This window comes from Grammomys surdaster, unplaced genomic scaffold, assembly GCF_004785775.1.
Source record: "Grammomys surdaster isolate TR1022 unplaced genomic scaffold, NIH_TR_1.0 126185, whole genome shotgun sequence".
Taxonomy (NCBI): Eukaryota; Metazoa; Chordata; class Mammalia; order Rodentia; family Muridae; genus Grammomys; species Grammomys surdaster.
This window is the reverse complement of record NW_021620991.1, coordinates 5,564,833-5,591,724: the sequence shown is the minus strand read 5'-3', so window position 1 is coordinate 5,591,724 and position 26,892 is coordinate 5,564,833. Positions and strand designations below refer to the sequence as shown.

General features: G+C 49.1%; 1 protein-coding gene across 1 annotated transcript in view; it reads left to right on the top strand.

Annotated features, from left to right (window-relative positions):
• The first annotated feature begins 24,549 nt into the window (after positions 1-24,549).
• Gpr157 (G protein-coupled receptor 157) overlaps positions 24,550-26,892 on the top strand; it is a 13,762-nt gene continuing 11,419 nt past the window's right edge. Inside the window, exon 1 of the mRNA XM_028757951.1 lies at positions 24,550-25,167. Within this exon, the coding sequence (XP_028613784.1) occupies positions 24,785-25,167 (383 nt within the window). The 5' untranslated portion in view covers positions 24,550-24,784. The remainder of the gene's footprint in view (positions 25,168-26,892) is intronic.

Here is a 26,892-nt window from a genome sequence, read left to right as displayed (position 1 = left end):
AGATGACTTATCATGGGACTTGGTATGTAAATACATAATTCTTCTTCTCTTTTTTTCTAAATTGAAGCTAGTAAACACCCCCCCCCCCCAGACACACACACACACACACACACACACACTTCTTCAGTCTAGTCTGGTAAATGCTTCCTTAGCCCATTAAGAGCACGCTGTACTCACTGCACCTTGCCTTGAGGTTTTCTGCAGCCAGCAAGCTTACTGGTTTGGGCTCTAGCCCCAGGGTCTGGGTGGATGATGTAAGAGCCAGAAAAGTCTGAAGTTGGTTGTGATTGTGGGTTTTTTAGGCCTTCCATGCAGGGTCTGGTGTGGGAGGAAGGCAGAAGTCTGACTATGAGAACAGAGGGGTCTGAATCCTAGGTGGACTGCCAGAACCTGCCCAGGGTACTGACCCAGTGTGGAGGATTGGCTCCTGGACGAGGCCTGGTGTGTCTGTCTGGCCTCTTGCGGTAGCTGAGCAAAGGTGTTGGCTTTGAGTTGAAGCTTCATAAAATGTTCCTTGGAGACAGGCACACCCTGAGTGAGGCCTGAGACCTGCTGGGCCACTCCCAGCCGAGGGCGTCTGCCTCCTGTTGCTGTGTGAATTCCATCAGGGCTTCTCTCTGCTCCTTTCTCTGCCTCTGTGCTACCTTAGGAAAAATGGAGTCTGCTTTTCCGGTTTGAGTCTTACAATTGGGAACCCATCCTGTATCTATCGGGAAACGCTGTGTCTCCAGCTTCCCCGTTGGGCTCTCACTGATTGTCTTCTGCTGTGACTCTCCAAGACTCCCCTTCTTTGGACAGCTCAGAAGCACATGGTCAGAATGCCAGTGTCAGATGTCCATCCGGCCTCATTGCAAACACTGTGTCTGTGACCTTCTACCCAGACAGGGCTGTGTGTGTAGATTCTCCCCCTATGCCAGGCACAGGGTGAAAGGGAAGAGAAGCGAAATCTGCCTGCTCAGGCCTCTTGATCCTGGGTAACAAGGAAATGCCCAATGATGCTCCCAGCCTGGTGCCCCTACCCCCACCCCAGCTATGCCAGTCAGCACCGTGGTGAATCCATCAAACCAAGCCATTCCCCTAACAAACCAGAAGCACCCAAGAACTCAGGGATTTTTTTTTTTTTTTTAAGTCTAGGAGCAAGAGGGACAGATGGGCCTGGGCCCTGTGTGCTCACAGCAGAGTTTAGGGATAGGACCCAGCACAGCTGAAGGCGACTTCTGTGCTCCTGGAGGCAGCTGCCCATATCTTTCCATGTCATGGACAGCTCCAGGTCCTGTGGATTCCAGTGTCTGAGGTAGACGGAACTAGCCCACAGATGGGCAGTGGAACTCCTTCCTCCAAATAGCTGCCCACACAGATAGGATATCCCTGAGATTTGGCCCTGGCTCTGGCCATGGCCAGGCACGGCTCCAGGCCCCACCCAGCCTCACCTCCATGACCGACTGGACAGACCAGCATGCTCAGGTGTGGAGACTGGGGATTTTCCTCCCTCTTCCCCAACCCCCTCCTCTTTGTTCTGTCTTTTCTCCACTAGCTTTTGGGTTAGCATCCAGATGACTCAGGGGAGGCAGTCCAGTGCCTGCTTCCCTGGACAAAGGAGCAGTGGTGGGGCGGGACAAGAGACAGGTGAGTGCACACCTCTGGAGGGGCCCAGGTAGGTGCTGGCAGCTAGCCCAGCTCCTAGCAGCTGGGCTACGCCTGAGAGGGCAGTGAGCCGAGCAGGTCAGACAGGTGGAGCCAGCCGACCCGGCTGCCTGTCCCCAGCCACACAGGGCCTCTCTTGGTTTACTGAACAGGGGACCATCCTTTTCTTTCTCCCACTGCCTTAGTTCCCTGGTGCCTTCAGGGACCATTTCCAACATCTGAAGAGGACGCTGGGAGTGGAGAATGGATTGCCAATTTGCTTGGAGAGACACTGGTTGAATTCAAGTGTGGAAACATGACCTTGGCTTTGGAGAAGCCCTTGTGGTTTTCAGGCTCTTGGTTCTGAAAGACAGATCTCACGAGGAGCCCAAATGTTTAGTGACAAACTGAGGAGACAGGTTCAGAAACCTTAGGGAGATCTGTCACTGGAAGAGAACTCTGGAAGAGAAGCTTTATTAGGTAATGTGAGCTCTTCCTTCCTCCAGGGGGTTGGGGGGTTGGGGGGCTGCCTCTGCTCAGTGACAGCACCTGGCTTTATTGGGGTGATCTCTTTGGTTTCTGTGGGGGGAAGGGCTAGACTTCCTCAAACACAACCATAAATTACAGACCCTTACTGGGAGTGGGTTCTCCTCTCCTCACTGAAGGTGGAGCCTCAGCCGATCCGTTTCTCCAGACAGTCTCTGGGGATCTCCTGTCTGAGGAGGGAGGGCAGGGTTGTTTCAGCAGAGAGCTAGCTCATGGTGCCTCCCCTGAAACCAGATGGCTGTGTCTACCTGGACACACTGGGGCTGTGTTTACTGTCCCCTCTTAGTGGGCCACACCCTCTTTGCTGGTTTCATAGAGCATCCCATTCACTGGCCAAGTCGTGAGAAAGGACAGCCTCTTGGCGATGCCAACATTGAGGGCAGAGGTCGGTTTGTCGTTGTTTGAGGAGTTTGGGTTTTCTTGTTCGTTTGTTTGTCTTGTTGAGGACAGGGCCCCACTTTATAGCTCAGGCTGGTTTGGTTCTTACCTGGTAGCTTAGGCTAGCCTTGAACTTGTGACAGCCTTCCTGCCTCAGTCCCCCAGGAGCTGGAATTACAGGTGTGTACAACATGCCAGCCAGAGCAAAAATGATCAAAACACAGTCCTGCTGCAGACAGGGACAGCCGTGATTTTATTTTATTTTATTTTATTTTATTTTATTTTATTTTATTTTATTTTATTTTTATCCTTGTTAAATGAGGACTTTGTGACAAAGCTTTGCTGTAGGTGGTCTGTCTTTTTTGGTTTTGAGTTTTTGAGGTTGGATTTAAGCTGGTTGATTCTCCTGCCGTAGTTCCAAAATAGCTGCATTAGGCAAGTAGGCAGGTAGGTAGACACCAGTGTGCTTGGCTTAAACTAATCTCTTTCTCTCTCTTTCTCTATCCCTACCCCACCAAACCTAAACCTCAGTATGCTAGCAAAACCACTGACCTACATTCTCAGGCCTACACATTAAATTCATAAAGCAAGAAGTCCAGAAACAGGGTAACTTTATGATGGCTTCTTAAGACTTCATCTCCTGCCAGGTCTAGTTCTTTCTGCTCTCTCTGTACATTGGTGGAAATCTTTCCCCAAAGGCTTTCCCATACATCTCATTGGGTAGAATTATATATCACGCTTAGCCCCCAGCCTGTCAGTGTGGAGGGACGGTGTCACAAACAGTTTTGTGACTAGTGTGAGCTCAGGTACCAAGACCAGGAGAGGCTGTCCCCATCTGCTGGAGCTTTGGTTACAGGTGATTGTGAACAGATTGGCGTCAGAGCTAGGGACGGAACTTGGGCCCCCAGAAGAGCAGCAAACGCTCTTAATCTCCGGGCCCTCAAGGTTTGGCTCCTCGAGGTTTGGCTTTTCGGGTTTTTTTTTTTTTGGTTAGCATACAAGATGATGTCTCCATGTGTCTCCTTTGTTTTCATTTTCTCCCCTCCCCCTCTTCCTCCCTTCCCCCTCCTTTCTCTTCCCTCCCCCCTCCCCCACCCCCTGTTGGTTTTCCTTCTTCCCCCTAATCAGTCTCCTTCTGCTTTCCTGTATCATGAACTCCATGACTACCTCTGTTTCTCCCTTAAGAGCTCTTCCTCCCCTCTTAAGATCTTATGATTCTAGTAGCTTCATGGACCCTGCCCGCCATAGAGACATGCATTTGAAATGCAGGTTCTACACGTAAGAAGCACGCAGTGCTTGTCTGAGTCTGGCTGATTTTGCTTGACATCATGACTTCCATTTTCTGCCATTGTCCTGAGTTCATCTTTTCTTGATGGCTATATAAAATTTCATCCTGTCAAACCAAAAATAATCTCAGCACTTGGGAGGCAGGCAGGAGGATCTCTGTGAGTTCAAGACCAGCCTGGTCTACATAGTGAGTTCCAGGACATATATCATATTTTCTTTATTCATTTATTCCAGTCTCCAGGAGCACTTATGCTGGTTCCACTCGCTGACTTTTGTGAATAGGGCAGCAAGGACCATGGATGTCTATGACAGGGTAGAAAGCCCTTTGGGTAATACCCTTGGGATATATATCTGCGCCATATGGTGCCTCTATTTTTAGGTTTTTTTTTTTTTTTTTTTTTTTTGAGGAACCTTCAGACTGATTTCCAAAGTGTCAGCTCCCGTTTCATAAAATCCTTTTTTTTTTTTTTTTTTTTTGGTTTTTTTTCGAGACAGGGTTTCTCTGTGTAGCCCTGGCTGTCCTGGAACTCACTCTGTAGACCAGGCTGGCCTCAAACTCAGAAATCTACCTGCCTCTGCCTCCCAAGTACTGGGATTAAAGGCGTGCGCCACCACCGCCCGGCCCCATAAGATACTTTTAACGCAAAGGCAGCCTCAAACAGCGCGATTCTTAATCCTTCACTGCCCAGAGAGACCATTCCTTCCCAGGAGTGCCTTTTCTCTTCCTCTCCCTTTTCCTCCTCCCTCCTTTCCTCTGCTTCTGCTTTTCCTTTGATTAACCATTCGTTGTTGGCTGCCTGATAGCCCATCTGTAAGACCCAGTGAAGACTGAGGCTGGAGAGATGTCTCAGCATTAAGAGCACTTGCTGCTCTTGCAGAGGACCTGGGTTTGGTTCCCAGCATGTGGATAGTCCTCTTCCGGCCTCCAGAGAAATTCACTTATGCTCACGCAGGCAAAACATTCAATACACAGAGTGTTTTTAAGAGACCCAGTAAAGGATAGCAGGAACTCCTAAATACTAGGGAGGTTGGCAGCTGAGTCCCCAGCTCCACCAGAGTAGGGGCCACAGGCTGCTGGCTAGCAGCCCCAGAAGCCAGGGAGTCATCGGCCATTTACCGGGGCTTGCTTTGGTCCAGTGACAGGTGTTGATTATCTTGCTCCTTTCCTCTGGAACACACACACAGCCCCTGAAGTGCATGGGAGTGGCAGCAGGAAATGGTGGTGCCTCCTCGGAGAGCTCGTTCCAGAAAGCAAAGTGGAGGGTCTTTCATTGTTTCCAGATGAGGCTCCTGGCTTGCCTGGAACTCCCTATGTAGCCCAAGGCGGCCTTGAACTTGCCTTGAACTTGCCTTGATCTTGCCTTGATCTTCGCGCCTCTGCCTTCTGAGTCCCAGCATCATAGGCAGACACTGTCACATCCTGATCTTACCCTGACTTTTTTTAGATTTCTTTCCTGCATGCATGTCTGTGTACCACAGGCAAACCTGTTACCTGTGGAAGTCAGATGAAGGCATCGAATCCCCCTGGAACAGAAGTTAAAGATGGTTAGGAGCCACCACTGGGGGTGCTAGGAACCGAACTCAGGTCAGGTCCTCTACAAGAGCAACAAATGTTCTTAACCACTGAGCCATCTCTCCCACTAATGTGTGAGGTTCGAAACTTCCAAGTCAGTCCTCTTGGACTCACCTCGGATACCACCGCTCCTGAGTCAAGCGTCTCTCTGTTATCTCTGGCAGGGCAGGAAAAGGTCAGCCACAGCAGTAGACCTAGGACTCAGTGCCCTCAGCCACTGTCCCCGTCCCACTCCCCAGCCAGCCTTTCTAGTAATACCTATGCAAGGACAGAGCAATTCCTTGGAGCTCTGTCGTGGCAAATCCCAAGAGGTTGTGTGGGGTGTGGTCAGAGCCACGGTGATCCACCATCCTCCTCAGCGCTGCCCTCTGTTCAAGCTGGGGGATTCGAGCTCTTCTCCTTACAATTCCCAGAGGACAAATAAAAGAACATTGCTTCTTAGAGAAGAGAAGGCCAGGGCCTGGCCTCACCCCGTCTCTTTTGTGAACGTGGTTCCTCTTCTTGAGGCCACCTCTGTGACCCCACCTTGGCCAGGCCTCATTTAGAGGACCTTGACGTGGCCTCTGGATTCCCACACACAGGCAGGGGTGAGGCGGGGTAGGGTTTGTGGGGTTTTGGCTTCTCACACAGATTGTGCCAACGGAGCTGTCTTGCTGGGGTCAGGTGACTGCCACGAGGCTCCTCCCATGCATAAAGTTTTTGTTTTGCTTTGCCATTTTGATTTTTCTTTTTTAAAGGGGGTCTTGTGTAGCCCAGGCTGTCCTCTGTCTCCCAAGCACCGCGATGACAACTATGAGATACCACGGCTCATTTCTAAAAGCTTTACCTCCATCCATCCATCCATCCATTCACTCATGTTATGTGTGTGCACGTGTGTGCGGAGACATGCGTGTAGATCAGAGGGCAGCTTCTGGGAATCGGTTCTTACTATTTATCATGCGGATTCCAGGGATCTCCCTTAGGTTGTCAGGCTTGGCAGCAGATTCCCTTACTGCAGCAGCTGCTGAGATGCTGCCGCTGTGTGCCCCCACCCCCACCCCCATCCCCCGCCCAAGACAAAGTCCTGGTATAAAGTCTGAAGCTTCAGACTTGGGCTTCTCCTGCCTCCACTGGATTCCTGAGGTGTAACCTACTGCGTCCGTCGTGTTACGTCACGCGCTGTTGGAGAAGTGGAAATGGATACTACATCCTCCCAGCCTGATCCTCCCTAGTTGGGGGTTAGCAAGGGGGTGAGCACAAAGGAGAACCGGGAACAACACAGGGCATAGTGAGCAGCATGCGGAGGTACAAAGCGGGGCTGGGGAAGGCAGAGCCACCGCAAGCCAGTCAAGCAGGCTGGCCCAAGCTGCTAGGGACCACTCTCACAATCCCCTCCCGTACCTGTGGCTCCACGTGCTATCTATTTAAGCCCTCTGAGACCAGTCAGTGCCTTCTAATGGGTGTAGGATCATCCCCTGAAGGGAATCCCTCCGGGACCGGTTCCTTGAAGAGCCTGACCCCGCCCCACCCCCAGCAGCCACCAATTGCCAATCGCTCCTCAGCTGGGGGTGGGACTTTGTGAGCCCCTCCCCAATCCATGCTGGGTTTTTGGCTGACTTGACCTCGTGCGAGTCTTATGAATACAGTCACAGCCACTGAGTTCATGTGTGCAATGGCCCCATCATCGTGTATGGTGAATACTGTTTTGTTTCCCTGAAGAAATTTGCTAACTCCAACTCTTCTGGCCCCACCCACTTCCTAGACAGCCCCTGAGCCCAGGCGGAGTGTGATAGATGTCACATTTAGGGTTGGACACCCCACAGTCTTGTTCTCTGTACACAGACGACTTGTGGGTCTCTGTTAACCGCCATCTACCACAAAAAGCGGCTTCTCTGATGGTCGAGAGATGCACTAATCTGGATCCTTTTTGTTTACAGTGCTGGGGATGAAGCCCAAGGCTCGACACTTGCCAAGCAAGGGCTCTGCCAACTGAACAAGAGAACTGCCCCAGCCCCGTCACCACGTATTAGGGCAGCCAGCAGGTAATGGTCAGTTTTCTGTGTAACTGGGGGCTCAGGTCCACAGGCATCCACCAAAACACTGGCCCAGGCATTGGTGTGGACGACTCTAGCTTCCTGAGTCACTGCCCTGAAGTAGACGATCCTCTACCCTCTGACAGTATGGGCTTCATCCAACCAGTTGAGGGACTATTCGAGGTTTCCCCGACTAAGAAACACTTCTCAGCACTGCAGGCCTGACCAGACCCACTGGTTATTGGGGTTTGGTTGAGGGAAAGTCATTTTGCTTGATTACTGGGGGTGGGGGTGCATGTCATACATAGCGTGTGTGTGTGTGTGTGTGTGTGTGTGTGTGTGTGTGTGTGTAGGTCAGAGGACAGCTTTCAGGAGTAAGTTCTCTCGTCCCGCCATGTGGGTTCTGGGATCTAACTCAGGTTACCTTGCTTAGTAGCAAGTGCCTTTGACCGCTGTCCACTGTCCTCTCACTGGATCATTTTATTTTTAAAGATTTGCTTGTATAAGTGTTTTGCCTGATGTGTTTACACTATGTGTGTTCTTGATGCCTCCGGAGGCCAGAAGAGGGTGTCAGAGTCCCTGTACCTAGAGTTACAGGTGTTTGTAAGTCGCCATGTGGGTGCTCAGAACTGAACCCGGGTCCTCTCCAAGAGCAACCAGTGCTCTTAACTGCTGAGCCATCTCTTCAGAGATCTGTTTTTACTTCAGTCTCACCATATTGCCCAGACTGGTCCTGAACTCCTGAACTCAAAGGGACCTCCTGACTCAGCCTCCTCGTGGAAGCCGGAAGGCATTCCTGAAACCCTTCTGGTGGCGCTGTCCCTCCAGCTAAACCCTGACTAGTGTGCCCTTTGTGGGTGCTGAGATGGGGAGGCACTGATGTACCTTGCTGCTTCCCTCCTGTGCTAGCACGCTGGCTTCCACGTGCGTCTGTCATGCCTTGAGAGAGTCCACTATACATCTTTCTCCCACAGCCTCTCCATCCTCCTACAACTGCGGACGTCTCAGCCTGGGCCGGCCAGCTGTGAGTAATTCTTTGGCAGTGTCTTAGCTGGTTGTTGTGAGTATTAACTAAGGAAGCAATCAGCAAGTATACTGCCCTAGAAATGCTGCACACTGTTGGGCCGAGAAGAAAACGGTGAGCGATGCCCAGACCTCCGAGAGGCACCAGGACTTCCGGAGCTGCTCTACCATGCTGGTGGGTAAGGAAGGGTTGCTGGGGGAGGCTAGCTTTAACACTTGAGGAGGAGCATGTTTAGGGGTGCTGAGTGTCAGGGGGAGGCACAGGGCCTGGGGTGTGAGCCACTTCTGGCTGAGAGAAGTTTGCATGTAGGGGTAATAATTACAGCATGTACGGAGAATGTGTGTTGTGTGTTTATGTAGCCAAGCAGCCGCCATCTTGGGGCATTCAGCTGTGCCCCCTGGCAAAAGGACTACTCCAGCTGGGCTTGTTGACTGTTTACACTTCCTTGTGGAGGGCTGGGGAGGGTCACCAGGCCCTCACCTGAGTATCCAGCTGCCCCCTTCCACCTGCTCCATGCAACTCCGCCTGAAGTACTCATGGCCTCAGGGAGGGCTCAGCTGTATTGTCTGGGTAAGGTCAGGAAGAGGGCTGCCGCTGGGTAAAGGCTTTCTGCATTGGGCCTGTTGGGGAGGCAAGCATATACATCAAAGATCTACCGTGATCCTGCTTTGTACAGACAGACACACAGGTTCAAACTGAAAGGTAGCTAAAGGCATAGGTCATAGTGGGGGTTGGAGTGCAGAAGTCCCCAACTGCTGTCCCTGGAGATGGGCGCGGGTCTGTGGTCTGCCTTGCAGCCTGTGACACCTCCTCTCAGGAAGCAGATTTCAAATGCATCTCAGAAAACCTGGATGAGACAAGTGTGACAGCTTAGGCCTGCAATCCCAGCATTCAAGAGGATAACTAGTTTGGTAGCCAGAGCTCGTAAATGAGTTTGGGGCCAGCCTGAGCTACAGTGCGAAACCCTCAAATATATATATTTTTCCTTTTCAATCAAAGCCAGGCCCAGGTTGCTGATGACCTTGAGGGGGTAACCTCTGCCATTTGAAGTCTAACCTTAGACTGAAGATAGATACCCGTTCCCCCCCCACACCTCGTGTTTTTTTCAGTTATTTTTTTGTGTACATGGGGGAGGTACACCAAGTGTCATGGCTCACGTGTGGAGGTCAGAGGTCAGCTAAATGAAATAAATTTTCTCCTTTCACCTTTATGTGGGTTCCAGACCAGGTCTGCACGCTGGTCAGGCTTGTGTGACAAGCACTTTTATCCACTGAACCATCCTGATGGCTCTCTGGTGTCTAGAAATAGGGTCTTACTGTGTGGCCCTGGTTAGCCTGCAGCTTGTCATGCAAACCAGGCTGGCCTCACACTTGAAGCAATCCTCCTGTCTCAGCCTCCCAAGTACTGAGGTGGCAGGCACATGTCACCACACCCAACCCCTTCCCTTTCTCCTAATGTGGAGGGAGGGGTATGCAAACACACTCTTCAACAAGCCCCTTCCCACAGGAATCCCTCTCTCCCTGAATAGACCTTTGCACCGAGGGCTGCCTTTCAAGAGGGCCCCTTTGTAATGGGGCCTGGTGGATGGATCATGCCCTGTGCCCACTCAACCACACACTCCGTCTGTTCCACAGCCCTGGGGAGCCAGGCGTGGGCTGAGTGTGGCAGCTGCAATGCCAGGAATGCTGAACACTGATGGAGGGCTCGCAGTCCTCCAGGAGACCTGTCTGCAGCCGCACACGAGGGCCTGCAAGCACAGCCTTCATGGTTTTTTTTTTTTTTTTTTCAGTTTTCCCCACAGAAGTCAAGAATGCCTGACCTTCCTCCCCCCTGGCCCTGGGCTGTAAACTAAGGGAACCATATACTGGCTTCTCATGAGTATTAGCTTGAATTCAAGGGAAGTCATTTTTAATATATATGTGTATATATTATATATATTATGTATTAAATATATATAATTTATTTTTATTTTATGTTTATATGTTTATGGATGTTTTGCTTGCATGTATGTCTGTGTGAGGGTGTCAGAAGTGCTGGAACTGTAGTTACAGTTTGTGAGTTCAGTTCATGCTGGGAATTGAACCCAGGTTCTCTTGAAGAGCATCCAGTGCTCTTAACTGCTGAGACATCTCTCCAGCCCCAAGTGAAGTCATTCTCACAAAACTTCTTTTCCAGCCCTGGTTGGCTTTTATTTGTGCCAGGAGAAGAACAAGAAAAAAAAAATCGTCCTTTTTAGAGAGAATTTGCCTGTAAAAATGGCTGCATTGTTGGCTGTGGAAGCACTAACAGTTAACCGAAGCCTCTGAGGGCAGAAACAGGCTGATCTCTCCAAGTTCAAGGTCCGCCTGAATAGAGAGCTGTGTCGAGGTCGTCAAACCTGCCAAAGCTACACACTGAGGCCTTGTCTAAATAAGAAAGAAAAACATTAAATGTCTAAATAATAATTCAGAAATGGCAGCTGGGTGGGGTGGAGGCATGAGAATCAGTCCAAAGCTGACTGGGGTTACACAGGATCCACCTCAAAATCAGAGAAGCGGGGCTGGAGAGGTGGCCCAGTGGTTACTGCTTTTCCAGAGGCCCTGGGTTCACTACTCAGCACCTAAATGGTAGCTCAGCCATCTGTAACTGCAGTTCGGGGGGGGGGGGTCTGATGCCCCCTGCTGGCCTCTGTGGACACTGCATGCATGTGGTACACAGACACACATGCAGAGAAAACAGCTAGGCATATAAAATCGTAAAGTAATCGTTACAAAGTTTTTAAAAAATAACAGAGAGGTCATGATATTGTTACTTTAGTGCTGGAGTACGGCCAGGGCCTGAGTTGTGTTAAGTAGCTCTGCATCCCCAGACTCCACTACCAGCTTCTGTGTTAATTAATGCCTCTGTAGGTGCTGGTGAATGAAGGTCCCACCAGAGCACGCTCGGTGTCAGACCAGTGTGGAAGTTCTATACTGTTCTTATTCCATCTGCTAGGATTTTTCCAAAATAAAGCGTTTATTAAAAGCAGAAATGAGTATCAGTGCATTTGTATACTGGGACCCTTAAAGAATGTCCTGTCCTCAGACCTGAGTTTGAGGCCAGCCTGGTCTGTACAGGGAGTTCCAGGCCAGCCAGAGCTACAAGATCCTGTCTCAAACAAACAAGAAGAACACCCTTCTGTACTGGAGAGATGGCTCAGGGGTTAAAAGCATTGACTGCTCTTCCAGAGGACCGAGGTTCAATTCCCAGAACCTTCATGACAGCTCACACCGTCCGTAAGTATAGTTTCAAGAGATCTGACACCCTCACACAGACATATATGCAGGCAAAAAACCAATGCACATAAAATAAATCATTTATTTTTTTAAAATTTTTTAACTTGTTTAAAAATAAATGTCCTTTAAACAAATTAATCTTTTTTTAAAAAAGGCAAAACCCAGACAGGATATCAGTTAAATGGGGGCCTGCCCCATGACCTCATTTTAATCTAATCACCTCCTGAAAAACTGTGTCTCCAAACCATCACCTTGTGAGACAGGAGCCAGCATCTCAGCAACTGAATTAGAGAGTGGCCCAGTGTGCACGGGATCTTTCTGGATACTTCATAATCCAGTTTTTGTTTGTTTGTTTGTTTTGTTTGTTTTTTGTTTTGTTTTGTTTCGTTGACTTTTTCGAGACAGGGTTTCTCTGTGTAGCCCTGGCTGTCCTGAAACTCACTCTGTAGACCAGGCTAGCCTCGAACTCTTGAACTCAGAAATCCGCCTGCCTCTGCCTCCCAAATGCTGGGATTAAAGGCGTGCGCCACCACCGCCTGGCCATAATCCAGTTGTAATAGCGCCACGGTATGCTTCTGGTCTGAGGCACAGATACCAATCCAGGGCTTGTGTCTATTCCCTGTCCCCAGGAAGAGGCCTTAGTGAGCCTGTGACACAGACAGTGGTAGTTGCGAAGGGCATACGGCTGCCAGAATTCATCCTGGGTTTCAGATGCCACTGGAGAGTGCCAGTCAGCTGCTTCCTAATTCCTAAGGGGCAGAGCCAGAGGAAGTATTCTCTGGAGGAGTCCGGTCAGACATGGGCAGTGTGTAGGCTTGAAAGTAGAGGGAGACTTTGGGATCCTACTGGTCCCTTTCGCGGAGGTCTGGGAGATCAGGGCTGGGCTTAGGATGGGAGGAGCCAAAGGGATCCTGATGAACTTGAGGAGTGCTTCACAGTCGGGGTGAGGTTGGTTCTTGGCTCCCTGGGCCTCATACACTTTGTGCATGCTTGAAATGTCCACAAAAGACATATTTTTACAAAATAAAAAAGAAATGGTCCAGGAGCCCAGCTCTCCTCCCCAGGACAAAGGAGCGAGGAAGGAAGCTCCAAACCTCTTGTCGGGTAGGGAGGGTGTCATAGGGGAAGAGTCGCCACCTGGTGGCAAGCAGAGGTCATTGCCAACACAGAAGTGTGAACTAGAGTTGGCACCCAATTCTAACTGTTACTAGCGCCATGCTGCATCCTAACGCTGCGTGGAGGGAAGGAAAGCCAGCCCCTCACAGCAGGTCTCTTCTTTCTTTTTGCTTTCCTCCCTCCTTCCCTTTCTCCCTCTCTTTCCCCTCCCCCTCTCTTAGACAAAGTCTCACTATGAAACTTTAGCTGGCCTAGAACTCTCTGTATAGACCAGGATGGCCTTGAACTCATAGAGATCCACATGCTTCTTCCTTCCAAGTGCTCTTGATCCCTCCTCCTCCTCCTCCTCTTATTCCTCCTCTTCTTTTATTTTCTCCTCTTCCTCCTCCTCCTCTACTTTCCCTTCCTCTTCTTCCTCTTCCTCTTCTTCCTCCTTGTTTTGTTACAGGTTCTCACTATGTAACCCATGCTGGCCTCAATATCATTATCCTCCTGCCTCAGTTCCTGAATACTGGGATCAGAAGAACCCACTACCATAGCAAACTTTGGAATAATATTCATATTACAATCCCAAGCTTTAGAATTGAAGGCCTTTGTCACCACACATCATAAGAGTTGGCCAGAGCTTAACCTGGGTTTTACCTCATACCCCTCTGCTGGTCTAGCAAAGCCTATGGACCCTTGAAACAAGAGTTGTCAAGTGCAGAGGAAGCCAGGTGTGGTGATGCAGACCTGTGGGAGGTCGAGGCCACAGGACTGCGTTTAGGGCCACCCCAACCTATTTAGTAAGACCCTATTTCAAAATGTAAAAGTGTGTCATGGAGCCTGGGAGGTGGCTCTGTGTGGGCTGATGAGGCCATGACCGAGGTCTGGTGCCCAGGATCCATGTGTTGACTGACAACTCCCCACCCCCAAGTAATGTTCTCTGAGTTCCATGTGCTCAGGAAATCACATGAATTATAAATAAATTCACAGTGGCACACGCCTTTGATCCCAGCACTTGAAAGGTAGAGTTCTAGGCTGGCTACAGAGTGTACCCTTCTCTCAAAAACAACAGCTAAACAAAAGCAAAATAAAAAAAAAAAAACAAATATAATAGATAAGTGTAAAAACTAAGTATATTATAAGTATATTATATATAAGTATATTTGGCCTTTTGGCTAAGATCAGCTGTAAAATAAAAGGCTGAGAGGTGCAGCTGGGTGGTAGGTTCTTGTTTCACACAGTTGAGGCTCTGGGTTAAATCCCTACACCAAAGGGAAAGATGCATGGGTTACACAGCTAACCAATCACAGTGAACATGAGTATTCACACGTGGTGAAGGTAACGTCGGTGTAGAGTAGCCTGTGTGTTCCTTCTTCACACACTAAGTACCAGAGCGCAGCCTGTCTAATAAAATAGGGATGAAGCGGACATGGTCACACTCGGCAGCGGAAGGACAAGAGGATCAAGGACTCTGGGCCATCCTCCACTCCATAGTGAGTTCCAGACCAGCCCGGACTACATGAGACCATGATTCAAACTACATCACCCCAACACTCAGGAGGCAGAAGCAGGCAGATCTCTGTGAATTTGAGACCAGCCTGTTGTATGTAGGAAGTTTCAGGACAGCCAGGGCTACACAGACTGTTTCAAAAAATAAATTAACATATATTTGTTATATATTAATCATAATAATTATAAATCTTTACATGAATTGGTGACATTTTGAGAATTTGAAACATAATATAAAACTTATATGTATCTATTGCTCTTTTAAAATTATAGATAGATAGATAGATAGATAGATAGATAGATCTCCCTGAATTCCCTCAACTCATCCCAACTCCACCCCTAGGTCAAGCTATCCTCCTGGCTCAGCCTCTCCAGGAGCTGGGACTATGGCATGGACCGTTGTACCCAGCCTAGGGTATCTTGCTGCTAACACAACTGTAAGTATTGCTAAAAGAAAAAGGGAAAATGTACTGATAAGGACAGGACATGCTCTGTGGCGTGAGCCTTGGCGAAAACAAAGGAGTATGGTATCCTCCAGATTGCTGGACAGAGGCCAGACCCTGAGAATAGCAGCCGGGCCAGCCCAACTTCCCCACTATCAGACTCCCCACATGGGCTGTTCATCCTGTAAGTATTGATGCAGGGCCTACTAATCTAGACCAGCTAGGTTCCTGCCTCTACCAATCACTCAGTACACAAAAACCCACGGAACAGGTTCTACAAGCTGAACGGGCTGGGAAGATCCTACTGAACATATTATGTGCTATGTCTCAGCGTTTGGGGAATGACTAACTGTGGGTCTTCTATCTGAAGGTTTTCTTTCAATCTCATTTGCTTTAAAGCTAGGAATATGGACCTAGTTAGCCCCTGTTGGTGTCTCCTTTTATAAGGCGCCTGCGTGCATGCATGTGTGGGCACGTGCACACACGCACATGCACATGCACCTCACATTCTTTGGAATACTCTGAAGGGCTTCAGGAACTGGATACTCAGTTTTATCTTTTTCCTCAACCCATATTAAAGAGCTAGGCTGGGCATAGTGACCTGGAATCCCAGCATTCCAGCACGTGGGAGGGAGAGGCAAGAGGAACAGGAGTTGAAAGCCAGCCTGGGCTACAAGAGATCCCGCCTCCGGAAACAACGGGGGCGGGGCACTTATTCACAGGAGTATTGTTCACCGTGCCAAGAAGCAAAACAACCTGAGAGTCTATCGGTGCGTGGAAAGATGGAGAGTATGTGTCTCCCTGTGCAGCGGCACATCCCAGAATCCCAGCTGCCCAGGAGATGATGCAGGAACAGCCTGGGCAATGTAGTGTACACTCAGGCTGTTAGCCCAAACAAACATACATTCCCACACGCAAACATGACCTTGTCATACATAATAATATTGTTTGGCCACAAAGAGACCTGAGACTCTGACACATGCCGCAGCGGGGATGAACCTGAAAGACGTGGTACAATGAAATAAGCCAGCTGCCAAGAGGCAAACGTTGCAGAGACGGAAAGTGGAGTGGGGGCGGGGCGGGGGCGGGGGCGGGGCTATTGCTTAAGGCATATAAAGCTTCTGTTGGGACTGATGAAACCATCCTGGAAATAGACCGCGGTGACCATTGTGCAACACTGCCTGCCCGCCTCCGCACGGGATGCTGCTGCATTGTGTGTTTAAGAATTGTTAAAATAAAAGGCTGGGTGGGAGTGATGGTGCACGCAGGTGATCCCAGTGTAAGGAAAGAGGAGACAGACGGGTCAAGGCCATTTTCACCTACAGAGCCAGAGTGAGGGTTACTGCCTGGGATAGATGAGACCCTGTCTAAAAATAATAGTAGTAGTGATAATAATAAGAAATATCAAACAGCAGGTTGTAGATGCCCTTTAATTTCTATCTATAGATTTATTTATTTTATGTGCATGAGTATTTTTACATTTATGTACGTATGTATACCACCGGTGTACCTTATACCCACAAAGGTCAGAGGAGGCCTTTGATCTCCTAGCCCTGGAGTTACACATGGTTGTGGATTGCCATGTGGGTGCTGGGAACCGAACTCAGGTCTTCTGCAAGAGCAAGTGCTCTTAACCACTGAGCCATAGCGCCAGACCCTTGATGCTGGCTGTCTACCGCCAAAGTTCTAGCTGAGAGAGGGCCTCACCCCTGCAGGGCTCCAGGCCCGCCCCCTTGGCTTTTCTACTAGAAATTTAACGTTCCTGACATGACAAGATGTGACTGCTTCCTGTGAAACCTGCTGTCTTGAACTGGGCATGATCACACATCTGTAATTCTAGCACTGTGATCCCAGAAGTCTAGAACCTTCTCCCTTCACGCACCCTTTCCTTATACTCACAAATGACTTAAAAGTCGTATCAACTTTACCTCCTGAACACACACAGTCTCCCACGTGTGTATTTGACTAAATAATCAGAGGGTTACAAGCTTGACTTGGTGGAGCAGGGTGACTCTACAATTCTGCTGACAAACATGGACAGGACAGAGGGACAGAGCTAGACCTGGAGTCTTCCTCTACACCCTTAAACCTCTCTTCTGCTACTATGTCTTAAGGCGATCTTACCTGTGAAAAGAGAATTTGGCCAGCCCTCCTTCACCCCCACACTGAGGAACACTGAGGCAGTGGACACAGCAAGAGTTGCCTCAATGGGTAGGCTTAGCAGGACCAGTGTCCTTGTACAGGTAAGTAGGCAAGTATTCGGGTACTCAGCAAGCATCCACAGCCTTAACTTAAGGATAGAGATAAGGATAGCAAGCGTGGGCAGGGGAAAACACCCTGACCATCAGCCACTGGTTAGCTGTTCCTTGAAGACCAGGGCTCCTAATTCCAGATTAGAAGTCACAGACTCCTCTGAAGATACCGGAGCCTGGGAAGAGAATGTGGGGGGGGGGGAGTGGCGGTGGGGGACTCTGTAAGGTCCTGCTTCCTCTTCCCAATCAGGGCAGGGCCTTTGTCCTGTTCACCTTAAATGGGGAAGTGGGACAGGTGGCCACGGTAGCTTCTCCCAGGAGCACAAGGAAAGTCCCTCTCTGTTCTAGTTTCAAGAACAACATATGTGGCCTTTTACTTATGTCAAAATCAACCTCAGAAAAACACTTAGCGATCTCCAACATAGAGGTCCTGATATGGCAACTCTGCACACAGACACACCCAACTTGCAAGAGCACACACACACACACACACACACACACACACACGCACACACACCACTGCACCAGAGGGCGAGACTCTTAAGCTTCTTCTTGCAATGAGATTTGTAAGAAAGTGCAAAGGGAAACTGACCCTTCTGGGCCAGCAAGTCTGAACGATGGCGTTTTTCTGGGTCTGGGTCTCCAGCTCTCAAGCCAGACAATTGGGATGCACAGACCTGGGGACAATCTAGCAGGGTCATGGCCCCTGAGGACTCTGGATGTAGAACAATCTTGACAGCTGTCAGCTAGCTCAGCACAGCCACTAGAGAAACACTAGGGTCAACTCCTCTGATTGCTGACAAGAAGAGGGTGGTGACTGATAGACCAACCAGAGTGAGTCCCCAACACAGGGACAGGGTGCCAGCACACTGAGGATTGGGACTTTGGAGGCAGTTGCAAGCTTCTGGCTTCCCTTGGCTTACTATTCTTGTTCAACCCCTGCATAGGAGAAGCAGAACCTCTGAGACCTGGGTCCTTAGCTCCCAGATCTCTTGGGTGGAGCACACATGCATGGCTTAGCATCACTCAGCAAGCTAAGAACCAGCATCCTTCCCTGATGTAAACATCAGTGAGCCTCCAAGGTGGAGATTTGGCTTCAAGCTTAAATCTCAGCAAATTAAAGCTACATCACACACATCTCAGGAATTTTCCCTAAGAAGAGAGTTGTTAGCCTGCTATTTTCTGAGACAACCAAGCAACTGCCTGGTCCAAACTGCCTGCAAACAGCCAGCTGCTTCCTTGAGGTGTCAGACGAGGTACTTACACCTCCATATCGCAGGGAAGGTGCAGCTAGTATTGATCTGACAAGCTGGGCACCAGCATCAGGAGGCTGAGCAGAAGGCTGGGAGTTCAAGACCAGCCTGGGCTATGTAGGAGACTATCTCAAACAAGGAAAGCAAACAACAGAAAGACACAGACACCTTAGGTTGTCCACGTCTCCTGTCTCCCTTTGCACACACCCCACTGCACCCCAACATACCATAAGGATTAAATGCCCATGATCTGAACATAAGAAACATTCCAGTCTCCTGCCCTCCCTAGTGCCCAGGCACAGGGCTAGTTGCAAAATTATTCTATTCACACCAGTTTAAAAAAAAAAAAAACAACCAACCAACCAACCAACCAACCAAACAAGCAAACAAAAAACCCAAAACACCAAACAAATAAAAAAAACAACTCTAAGGAGATTCAATGACAACTCTTAGCCAGGGTTACACTGTGGCGAGGGACCTCAGGGGGAGGTTAGGGGACTTTTGAACAATTCAAGTGACTGAGGAAGGACTGCAGCTGTTCTTGGGCTCTCTGCAGAGCAAGTTCCATAAATAAGTTTGCTGACATTACTAAAAATTGTTTTTAGTGACCTTTTTTTTCCATTATAAAAGAATATACACTCATTCTTTCTTACAAGTAACTAAAACTTGGAAACAACTCAATGTCCCAAGGCAACTGAGTATCACTGTAAACAGTTTATACACTGGAATAGCCCACAGCGATGGACCACAGTTGTAAGGATGTTGGCAAGCCTCACACGACAGTGTTGAATGAATAATGGAATGTAACTGTGATCCGGCTCCGTGGCGCAGCACTTGCCCAGCGTGTACAGGCCTGTAGGTTCAGTCTCCAGTACAGCAAAGGAAAGAAATGGTCTCATGGTTACAAACAGAATCTATATAAGCCGGGTATTGTGGCACACATCCATCTGAAGTTCCAGCAGGTGGGAAACTGAGGCAAAAGAATTGAATTTGATGTTAACAAATGTGTGTGTATGTGTGTGTGTGTGTGTGTGTGAGTGTATATGAGTGTGTGTGAGTGTGTGTATGTGTGTGTGAGTGTATGTGAGTGTGTGTGTATATGTGTGTGAGTGTGTCTGTATGTGTGTATATGTGTGAATATGTGAGTGTGTGAGTGTGTGTGAGAGTGTGTGTATATGTGTGTGAGTGTGTGTGAGAATGTCAGTGTGTGTATGTGTATATGCATGTATGTGTATGAGTGTGTGTGAGTATGTGTGTGAGAGTGTCAGTGTGTGAGGGCCGGAGAGATGGCTTAGAGGTTAAGAGCACTGACTGCACTTCCAGAGGACCTGAGTTCAATTCCCAGCAACCACATGGTAGTTCACAACCATCTGTAATGGGATCTGATGCCCTCTTCTGGTGTGTCTGAAGACAGCTACAGTGTACTCATATACAAAAAATAAATAAATAATTCTAAAAAAAAAAGAGAAAGAGAGAGTATCAGTGTGTGTATGTATATGTGTGTATCTGTGTGTGTATGTGTGTGTCAGTGTATGTGAGAATAATGTGTGAATGTGTGTGTATGTATATATGTGTGTATGTGTGAGTGTCTGAATGTGTGTGTATGTTTGTATGTGTGTGAGAATGTGTGTGAGTGTGTGTGTATGTGTATACATTATGTGTTCACAAAGAGGGTAGAGATGGGAATATCAGTGAGATTTATTGGCTGCCAGCCCAGCTCCAGGGAGAGACCCTACCAAGGAAATTAGGTAGAGTATCTGTCTTAGTTAGGGTTTTACTGCTGTGAACAGACACCATGACCAAGGCAACTCTCATAAGGACAACATTCAATTGGGGCTTGCTTACAGGTTCAGAGGTTCAGTCCATTATCATCAAGGCAGAACATGGCGGCATCCAGGCAGGCATGGTGCAGGAGGAGCTGAGAGTTCTCCATCTTCATCTGAAGGCTGCTAGCAGAAGACTGGCTTCCAGGCAGCTAGGATGAGGGTCTTAAAAGCCCACACCCATAGTGACACACCTACTCCATCAAGGCCACACCCACTCAGATAAGGCCACACCTCCCAACAGTCCACTCCCTGGACTGAGCATATGCAAACCATCGCAGCATGGAGGGGAAGGACAGTAATTTCCTCTAGCTTCTCCATGTGTACCCACCACTCTCTCACACACAAAAACCTAACTGTACAGTTAAGGTTTCTATTGCAGTGATGAAACCCTGACCAAAGCAACTTGGGTAGAGAAAGGTTTATTTTGGTTTAAACTTTCAGATAATGGTCCATCACTGAGGGAAGTCAGGGCAGGAACTCAAACAGGGCAGGAACTGGAGGCAGGAGCTGATGAAGGGGTACTGCTTATGGCTTGCTCAGCTCACTTTTTGACAGAACCCAGGACCACTTTACCAGAGGTGGCCCCCCACCCACAAGGGGCTCATTAATGGCCTACAGCCCTATCTTACAGAAGCATTTTCTCAATTGAGGTTTCCTTCTCTCAGATGACTCTAGCCTGTGTCAAACTGACGTAAAATTATGCACAGTTGAGCCCTTATTAACTTAATCCATGAACATGTCATCTACTAAGATATATAACTTTTTCTGGTTTTGAGTAATCCCTAAGGTCTCAGATTAATAATATCACAAATATAAAACATATTACAAATGTAAAAGTCCCACAATTTTTACCAATTTAAACACTTTCAAAATTCAGTCTCAGACTGGGCAGTAGTGGTGCATGCCTTAAATCCCAGCACTTCGGAGGCAGAGGCAGGAGAATCTCTGAGTTTGAGGGCAGGCTGGTCTGTAGAGCGAGTGTCAGGACAGCCAGGGCTATACAGAGAAACCCTGTCTTGTAAAGCACCCCTCCACCCCATGAAAAGGTTTGGTTTCAGTCCCAGTCTCTAAAAATCCAAAGTTTTTCCGTTGGGGACTCCTGTAAAATAAAAAAAAAAAAATAAGTTACATGCTTTCTTAGTCCAAGAGAAAATAACAGGGCATAATCGCAATCTAAACAAACCAAAAACAAACTCCCCAAAGCATAACTGACTCAATGCCTATTATCTGAGAGTCACTCATGATTTTCTGGGCTCCTCAAAAGGGCTGGGGTCACTTCTCCAGGTCAGCCCTCTAACACACAGCTTGTCTCCTAGCTTCCAGCTGGCTCCTCTCCACTGCCGCTGCTGTTCTTGGTGGTCATCCCACGGCATTGGCATCTCCAAAACACTGGCTCTCCTGCTATACCCGGGCTGCGCCTTCACCAGTGGCTTCTCACAGTACCAAGCCTCAGCTTCTCTCCGTGACCCCATTCATGCCCTCAAAACCAGTACAACCTGGGTGACTCTCACACCACCAAGTTTGATTGCCAGCTCAACTTACAACCTAGGCCACCTCTAGAACAGTTTCTAAGTGTTGACCTGAGGAAACACCTCCCGGAAGATTTCACCTCAGTGATACTGATCTCTTCTTAATCACCACTAATTTCTTAGCTCCAGCTGTCCAGAGTCAATCGTCCCAGTAAAGCAAAGGTTTCACTTCAGTGTTTCCGCTTCCCTGTTAATCACGCTGACTCTTCAGCCCTTGCTGACCAGAACCACAGACCCTTCACACAAACAGCCCCATGGAGTCTCTGCTTCCCTCTGTAACTCACAAGCCAGGCCTCTATCTTCTCCACTGTGCTCAACTTTCTTATTTCCCAAACCCCTCCAAGCATCTCACTGAGCTCTCAACGCTCAGCGGCTTTTCTAGCTCAAAGTTCCAAAGTCTTTCTGCAATCCTTCCCCGAACATGGTCTGGTCTGTCACAGCAGTACCCTTTACCCTGGGTCTAACTCCTGTCCTAGCTAGTGTTACTAGTTCTGTAATGAAACACCATGACCAAAGCAACTTGGAGAGGAAAGGGCCTATTTCAGTTTACACTGGCAGGTAAACAATCCATCACTGAAGGAAAACAGAGCAGGAACTCACACAGGGCGGGAACCTGGAGGCAGGAGCTGATGCAGAGGCCATGGAGGGGTGCTGCTTACTGGCTTGCTCAGCCTGCTTTTTTATAGAACCCAGGACCACCATCCTAAAGGGGGCTGTACCCACAATGGGCTGGGCTCTCTCTCATCAACCACTAATTAAGAAAATGCCTTACAGGCTTGCCCACAACCCAGTCTTATGGATGAATTTTGTCATTGGGGACTCCCTTCTCTCGGACGACTCTAGCCTGTGTCAGGTTGATATAAAATTAGCTAGCATGCTAGCTAAATAAATAAATATGATTTTTTTTAAAGATAGGGCTTGATGTTGCCAATCTGTAATCTTAGCACCTGGGAAAGGGACAAGAAACTTGAGGTCATAGCGTCTTCAGGGTCAGCCAGAGCTATATAAGACCCCATCCAAAAAAACATATGTGGAGAGAAATCAAAACCGCCCCTCCTGTGCTACTAGCGAAAAGGAGCATGCAGGCACTTTGGACCATGAATTCCTCACAGAGACACGCATTTGACCCAGCCCTCTGCGGGAGTGGCGATGGCTTTTCATTGCTGACCCATCTTTCCAGCCCAAGTACTTGAGGGAGAGCAAATGCTGCAGATTAGACCGTTACTACAGTTGCACAAACTTGCAAATGCACTAAACCCAGTGACTTGTAGGGCTAAAGGGGCCAAGGTTAAGACAATAAAAAAATACAAACTTTTTAAAAATTATTTTTATTACTATGAATTATGCATGTGTGTGCATACTGGCTTATGTGCATATCTGTGCATACTGGCTTATGTGCATGTGTGTGCATACTGGCTTATGTGCATGTGTGTGCATACTGGCTTATGTGCATGTGTGTGCATACTGGCTTATGTACATGCGAGCACAGTGCCCTCAGAGATCAGGGCCATGAGAGGCACTGCAGCTGCAATCAGAAGTGGCTGTGAGCCACCGAATATGCAAGCTAGGTCTTTTGCAAAATATAAATACAAAATACAAAATATTCGAACAAGAAGAAGACTCTGTAAATTAGGAACTAATGCTTCCTTATTTCTTTCTTTTCACGTTACGTATTTAAAATTACATTTATTTTATGTGTATGAGGGTGGGACGGCGCCACCCACAGGTGGGGAGGTCAGATGACAACTTACCTCTTTCCACCAAGTGGGTCCTGAGAATCAAATTCAGATTACCAGTGTTGTTCTGCCAGGGCTATCACTCAGGGCGCTAATGTTTCATTCCTTAAAATCGCACCTGGCGCTAGAGAGACGGCTCAGCGGTTAAGAGCACTTGCTGCTCTTCCAGAGGATCAGATTCGATTTCAGCCCCCCATGGTGCAGGGGGGCGGAGAGTCTGACGCCCTTTTCTAGCTTCTGTGGGCACTGTATGCACATAGTACAGGTACATCCATACAGACAAATATCCACACACGTAAAATAATAAAACATATTTTTAAAATAGCACCTAATAAGGTATGTACAATAAACAAGGAACTAAAAGTATATGTGTGTATATACATACATACATACATACATACATACATGCATACATATATATATATATATATATATATATATATATATATATATATATATATATATATTTCAGTAGATGAACTCTTCATTGGGATGTATAAGGTCCTGAGTTCCACTCCCAGCTCCACAAAAACAATACGTTCAATGTAACAAAAGTTAGAAACTTCCCCCAAATCACCACAGACCTTGTGAAGACTTCCAGTACCCAGGCTTCAGGAATGTAGGTCATGCTCTGGACCTGTTTTTGCCACCATCGGAAAGAATGTCTCCAACAACTGCCCCTCCCCTCCCAACACACACGTAAGCAAGCTGACCAGGGGAAAGTAACATTAGCCCTAAAAATGTCATTCTCCCCTCCCCCCCAGGACGGGATGTCCTAGCCATTTGCTAACCTCCTAGAGTAGCTCTGGGAAGCAGAAAGCAACGATTGGGACAGGACTGGGAGGTTCTGGGTAGGAGGGAAGTGTAGAGGCGCAGAAGCGTAGGGAAACGTGGGGAAGCGCCTGAGTTTGGGGCTGAATGAGCATCAGGGCGGAGCAATCGCAAGTAGGGGCACGGGAGGAGCTTGGCCGGGGTGTGGGGGTGCTGGGCGGGGTTCTGGGGTTACAGGGCGGGACGTAGAGAGCTCGGGGGCTGAGCACTGGAGCATCAGATCCCAGTGTGTTACTGCGCCGTAGCAGGCCGCAGGGGCGGGGCGCAGGCCGCAGGGGCGGGGCGCAGGCCGCAGGGGCGGGGCGCAGGCCGCAGGGGCGGGGACTAAGGAGCTCAGGGGCGGGGATTGGAGAGCTCAGGGGAGGGGCCTGGAGGACTCGGTATGATTGTAGAGCTCGGGCTCAGGGAGTGGAGGGCGCCGCGGTGAGACCGCTGCTGTATAGTTGATAGACTGGGCGGGGCTGGGACGCAGGCGGGACCCGTGGGGACGCGAGCCCGGGCGCCTAGATGCCCAGACAGAGGCGACCGCGGGCTCGTCTTGGCCACGACCTCTCTGAACCCTTGGGCCTGTGCACCCTGGCCATCTGCCCTTGGTCCCCAGCCGGCCATGCCCTCACCCGCGCCTCCCACCGAGTTGCTGCCGTGGGAGCGCGCGGTGGTGCTGCTGTCGTGTGCACTGTCAGCTCTGGGATCGGGCCTCCTGGTGGCCACGCACGCCCTGTGGCCTGACCTGCGTAGCCGGGCGCGGCGCCTGCTACTCTTCCTATCGCTAGCAGACCTCCTCTCGGCTGCCTCGTACTTCTACGGAGTGCTACAGGACTTTGCGGGCACTTCGTGGGATTGTGTCCTTCAGGGCGCGCTCTCTACTTTCGCCAACACAAGCTCCTTCTTCTGGACGGTGGCCATCGCCCTCTACTTATACCTCAGCATCGTCCGAACTGCGCGCGGGCCCTGCACGGACCACCTAATCTGGGCTTTTCACCTCATCAGGTAAGTAGGAGACACTGCTTTGCCTCCAGGTCCCAGACCCAGGGTTATGGGTCCCTGGCATTGCTGTGGCCCCTATTTAGGTGGCAATGTGGTCATGCCCTCATGCATCCCCGAACCGTGGAAGGATGCCCGACTTGCCCAAGAAATTGGAGCCAAACCTGTCTGAGCATCTCTGAAGAGGGTGGTCTCTATTTCTGCCCCAGCCAGAATTTCCCAGCAAGGTGTAGGTGGGTGCGGAGCTTGCCCGTAGGGGAAGCCTGCCATTTAGAAAGGAACTTGGGAAGACAGTCTGTGTCCTTTGCCTCCTACTTCACCGTGATCTGGAAGGCTCTGCTGCCCGTGGAGAGAAGTTCCAGTCTGCAGGCTGGAAGATGAGTTAGTTAGGAGGCTGCCCTGCCCCAAGAGCCCACAACATACAATTCTATACCACAGTGGGTGTGACGCATCCAGCCACTCTCAGAGGATAGCGTGTCAACTATAAAATACACAGAGATATGCTTTTCATGACTTTTATAGACTTTGGGCCCCCATTATCTGCATTTTTCTTATACATTTTTTTAAAAAAAGATTTATTTGGCCGGGTGGTGGTGGCGAACACCTTTAATCCCAGCACTTGGGAGGCAGAGGCAGGCAGATTTCTGAGTTCAAGAGTTTGAGGCTAGCCTGGTCTACAGAGTGAGTTCCAGGACAGCCAGGGCTACACAGAGAAACCCTGTCTCGAAAAACCAAAAAAAAAATATTATTCATTTTATGTGTGAATATTGACTGCATGTATGTATGTATGTATGTGTATCGTATGTATGTGTACTTGGTGCCCTCATGGGTCAGATGAGGGCATCGGATCCCCCAGAACTGGAGTTACAGATGGTTGTGAACCATCATATGGGTGCTGGGAATTGAACCCAGGTCCTTTACAAGAGCAAGAAGTGCTCTTAAACACCTGTCTTAACCATGCTCTCAACTGTCTCTATGTGGTCTTGGTTGTCGAGAATTCAGGTCAGTGGCAGAAGCTATTCAGGATCAGGCTCCCAGCCACCTGGAGTTCCTGAGAGCGGGGGAAGCCCAAAGCTCTGCCCTGCTCTGGTCCATCTTGCCTTCACGATTGTCAGCAAGAAAGCTGTGCCCAGAGGCCAGCCTCCCTCCTGTCATTTCAGAGTTTGAAATTCTCAGCAGCCTGTGCGGAGTTTAAGGCAGGGATCCTAAGTCTTGCTTCCTGTCTCCTCGCCTGCTGAAGGCACCGGAATCCGCCCTAATTATAGATCCTGTCTATTAAAAACTTGAATATTTTCCAAGGGCCGAGAGGGAAGGTAGTCAGCACTTTGGTAGAGACAGGTCACCTGGGTGTCACACGCAGAGGCAACAAGCTGGGAAGAGTCACTTGACCTCCTGTTCTTGTAGCTGTTGGAAGGAGACCAGCCCGTCCTGAAGAAACGAAAGAGCCCTCTTCTCCACTGGCCAAGCAAAATCTTTGTACCACGTCACCATGTTACAGTGTAGGGATCTACTGAAAAGAAGTTAGGGGTTTCTCTCCCTCCAGCATGCACCAGACACCAACTATGTCGGACACAGAAGTCCTCCTTGACAGAAGTCCTCCTTGACAGGGTTGAAGTGTGAACACAGGTGGTCATTAGTACTGGACAAGGAGCCCAAGGTTGGACCTTTCTTTGCGAGGACCTCTCCCCTGCTACATTCCTTTTAAAACTCATGAAGACAGTGTATATATAT